This window comes from Nanorana parkeri, unplaced genomic scaffold (genome assembly GCF_000935625.1).
Source record: "Nanorana parkeri isolate BGI_ZX_2015 unplaced genomic scaffold, ASM93562v1 scaffold4903, whole genome shotgun sequence".
Taxonomy (NCBI): domain Eukaryota; kingdom Metazoa; phylum Chordata; class Amphibia; order Anura; family Dicroglossidae; genus Nanorana; species Nanorana parkeri.
This window is the reverse complement of record NW_017311163.1, coordinates 317-3612: the sequence shown is the minus strand read 5'-3', so window position 1 is coordinate 3612 and position 3296 is coordinate 317. Positions and strand designations below refer to the sequence as shown.

Below are 3296 nucleotides of genomic sequence, written 5' to 3'. Positions count from 1 at the left end.
TTATGATGGAGGATGAGGGTTGGAGGATGGAGGTTATGATGGGGGTTGGAGGATGGAGGTTATGATGGAGGATGGGGGTTGGAGGATGGAGGTTATGATGGAGGTTGGAGGATGGGGGTTGGAGGATGGAGGTTATGATGGAGGTTGGAGGATGGGGGTTGGAGGTTATGATGGAGGATGAGGGTTGGAGGATGGAGGTTGGAGGATGGGGGTTGGAGGATGGAGGTTATGATGGGGGTTGGAGGTTATGATGGAGGATGGGGGTTATGGGCGGAGGCTCATACCTTCAGATCGAGAAGTACTAAGTCACAGATGCCCCGAGTGCCAAGTCTAACGATACGCTCCAGAGTTCCCTCAACTTGCCGTAGAAGCTCCGCCCCCTGCGTCTTATCCAGATGGCTCATCCGAGTGGCAAACTCCCTGTTTGGGGTAGAATAGAAGAGGGTCAGCGTCATGTGAACACGTATGTTGGTGTCTGCGTGTGACATGCGAGCACAATTATTATTTCTATCCCATCACACCTCCCGGGATTGGTCATCCTGCTAAGGAGGAGGAGGAGTTATATAGATGATGGGGGATGGTAACCCCGCCCCCTCCTGGTGGGATTGATGGAAGGTTCCCTCACCGGAATGGGGGGCAGCAGTTGACGATGTTGGTGACGCGGCAGATGAAGGTCTCCGTGGTCCCCGTCACTCCGTCCTGCTCAGAGTAGAATCTTTCCACCGTCTTATGGAAGCTGACACACAGGAGAGAAGCCGAGGGTTAGAGAGAGCCACTTGGAGTATGTATGAGCAGAACCAACATGTTCGGACCTCCAGAACCAGAGGATCTGGACCGAGCCGGTCACAACTGACAGCGCCGAGCGATTCACTGGTTGCCGATCGGCCCCTATGAGAATAAGCTGAACGGCAACGAGGAGCCTGCTGGAGGTCCAGATGTTGGATCGGCTGAGTTACTCCTTCTTCACTTCGGCTCAAACATGCTGACCATGATCGGCCGACCCGAAACCAGCCGATGTATGGCTGAAATCAGTGACTAGCCGAACGCCGTTCTCACTTCCCTTCACTTCACTCCACTTCCCTCCACTTCACTTCCCTCAACTTCACTTCCCTGCACTTCACTTGCCTCCACTTCACTCCACTTCCCTCCACTTCACTTCCCTCAACTTCACTTCCCTGCACTTCACTTGCCTCCACTTCACTCCACTTCCCTCCACTTCACTTCCCTCAACTTCACTTCCCTGCACTTCACTTGCCTCCACTTCACTCCACTTCCCTCCACTTCACTTCCCTCAACTTCACTTCCCTGCACTTCACTTGCCTCCACTTCACTCCACTTCCCTCCACTTCACTTCCCTCAACTTCACTTCCCTGCACTTCACTTGCCTCCACTTCACTCCACTTCCCTCCACTTCACTTCCCTCAACTTCACTTCCCTGCACTTCACTTGCCTCCACTTCACTCCACTTCCCTCCACTTCACTTCCCTCAACTTCACTTCCCTGCACTTCACTTGCCTCCACTTCACTCCACTTCCCTCCACTTCACTTCCCTCAACTTCACTTCCCTGCACTTCACTTGCCTCCACTTCACTCCACTTCCCTCCACTTCACTTCCCTCAACTTCACTTCCCTGCACTTCACTTGCCTCCACTTCACTCCACTTCCCTCCACTTCACTTCCCTCAACTTCACTTCCCTGCACTTCACTTGCCTCCACTTCACTCCACTTCCCTCCACTTCACTTCCCTCAACTTCACTTCCCTGCACTTCACTTGCCTCCACTTCACTCCACTTCCCTCCACTTCACTCCACTCCACTTCCCTCCACTTCACTCCACTCCACTTCACTTCCCTCCACTCCACTTCCCTGCACTTCACTTCACTTCCCTGCACTTCACTCCACTTCACTTCCCTCCACTCCACTTCACTTCCCTCCACTTCACTCCACTTTACTTCACTCCACTCCACTTCACTCCCCTCCACTTCACTCCACTTTACTTCCCTCCACTTCACTCCATTTCACTCCACTTCACTTCCCTCCACTCCACTTCACTTCCCTCCACTCCACTTCACTTCCCTCCACTCCACTTCACTTCCCTCCACTCCGCTTCACTCCACTTTACTTCACTCCACTTCACTTCCCTCCACTTCACTCCATTTCACTTCACTCTACTTCACTTCCTATCCACTTCACTTCCCTCCACTTCACTCCACTTTACTTCCCTCCACTCCACTTCACTCCACTTTACTTCACTCCACTTCACTCAACTCCACTTAACTCCCCTCCACTTTACTCCACTCCACTTCCCTCCACTTCACTCCACTTCACTCCCCTCCACTTCCCTCCACTTCACTTCACTTCCCTCCACTTCATTCCACTCCACTTCACTCCACTTCCCTCCACTTCACTCCACTCCCCTCCACTTCACTCCACTTCACTCCACTTTACGTCCCTCCACTTCACTTCACTTCCCTCCACTTCACTTCCCTCCGCTCCACTCCACTTCCCTCCACTCCACTTCCCTCCACTCCACTTCACTTCCCTCCACTCCACTCCACTTCACTCCACTTCCCTCCACTTCACTCCACTTCCCTCCACTTCACTCCCCTCCACTTCCCTCCACTTCACTCCCCTCCACTTCCCTCCACTTCACTCCACTCCACTTCACTCCACTTTACGTCCCTCCACTTCACTCCACTTCCCTCCACTTCACTCCACTTCACTCCCCTCCACTTCCCTCCACTTCACTCCACTCCACTCCACTTCACTCCACTTCCCTCCACTTCCCTCCACTCCACTTCCCTCCACTTCACTTCACTCCACTTTACGTCCCTCCACTTCACTTCCCTGCACTTCACTTCCCTCCACTTCACTTCCATCCACTCCACTCCACTTCACTTCCCTCCACTTCACTCCACTTCACTTCCCTCCACTTCACTTCCCTCCACTTCACTTCCCTCCACTTCCCTCCACTTCACTCAACTTTACGTCCCTCCACTTCACTTCACTTCCCTCCACTTCACTTCCATCCACTCCACTCCACTTCACTTCCCTCCACTTCACTCCACTTCACTTCCCTCCACTTCACTTCCCTCCTCTTCACTCCATTCCACTTCACTCCACTTCACTCCACTTCACTTCCCTCCACTTCCTTCCACTTCACTCCACTTCACGTCCCTCCACTTCACTTCACTGCACTTCACTTCCCTGCACTTCACTCTACTTCACTTCCCTCCACTCCACTTCATTCCCTCCACTTCCCTCCCCTCCACTTCACTTCCCTCCACTTCACTTCCC

At 53.2% G+C, this 3296-nt stretch overlaps 1 protein-coding gene across 1 annotated transcript in view; it reads right to left on the bottom strand.

Moving 5' to 3' along the window:
* The window catches only part of EXOC3L2 (exocyst complex component 3 like 2), a gene marked incomplete at its 5' end in the record, with an annotated part of 5817 nt that extends 3812 nt beyond the window's left edge, over positions 1–2005 (bottom strand). The window contains 3 exons of the mRNA XM_018575820.1: positions 285–420; positions 626–736; positions 1776–2005. Coding sequence (XP_018431322.1) covers positions 285–420; positions 626–736; positions 1776–2005 — 477 coding nt within the window. The remainder of the gene's footprint in view (positions 1–284; positions 421–625; positions 737–1775) is intronic.
* Positions 2006–3296: the final 1291 nt, after the last annotated feature.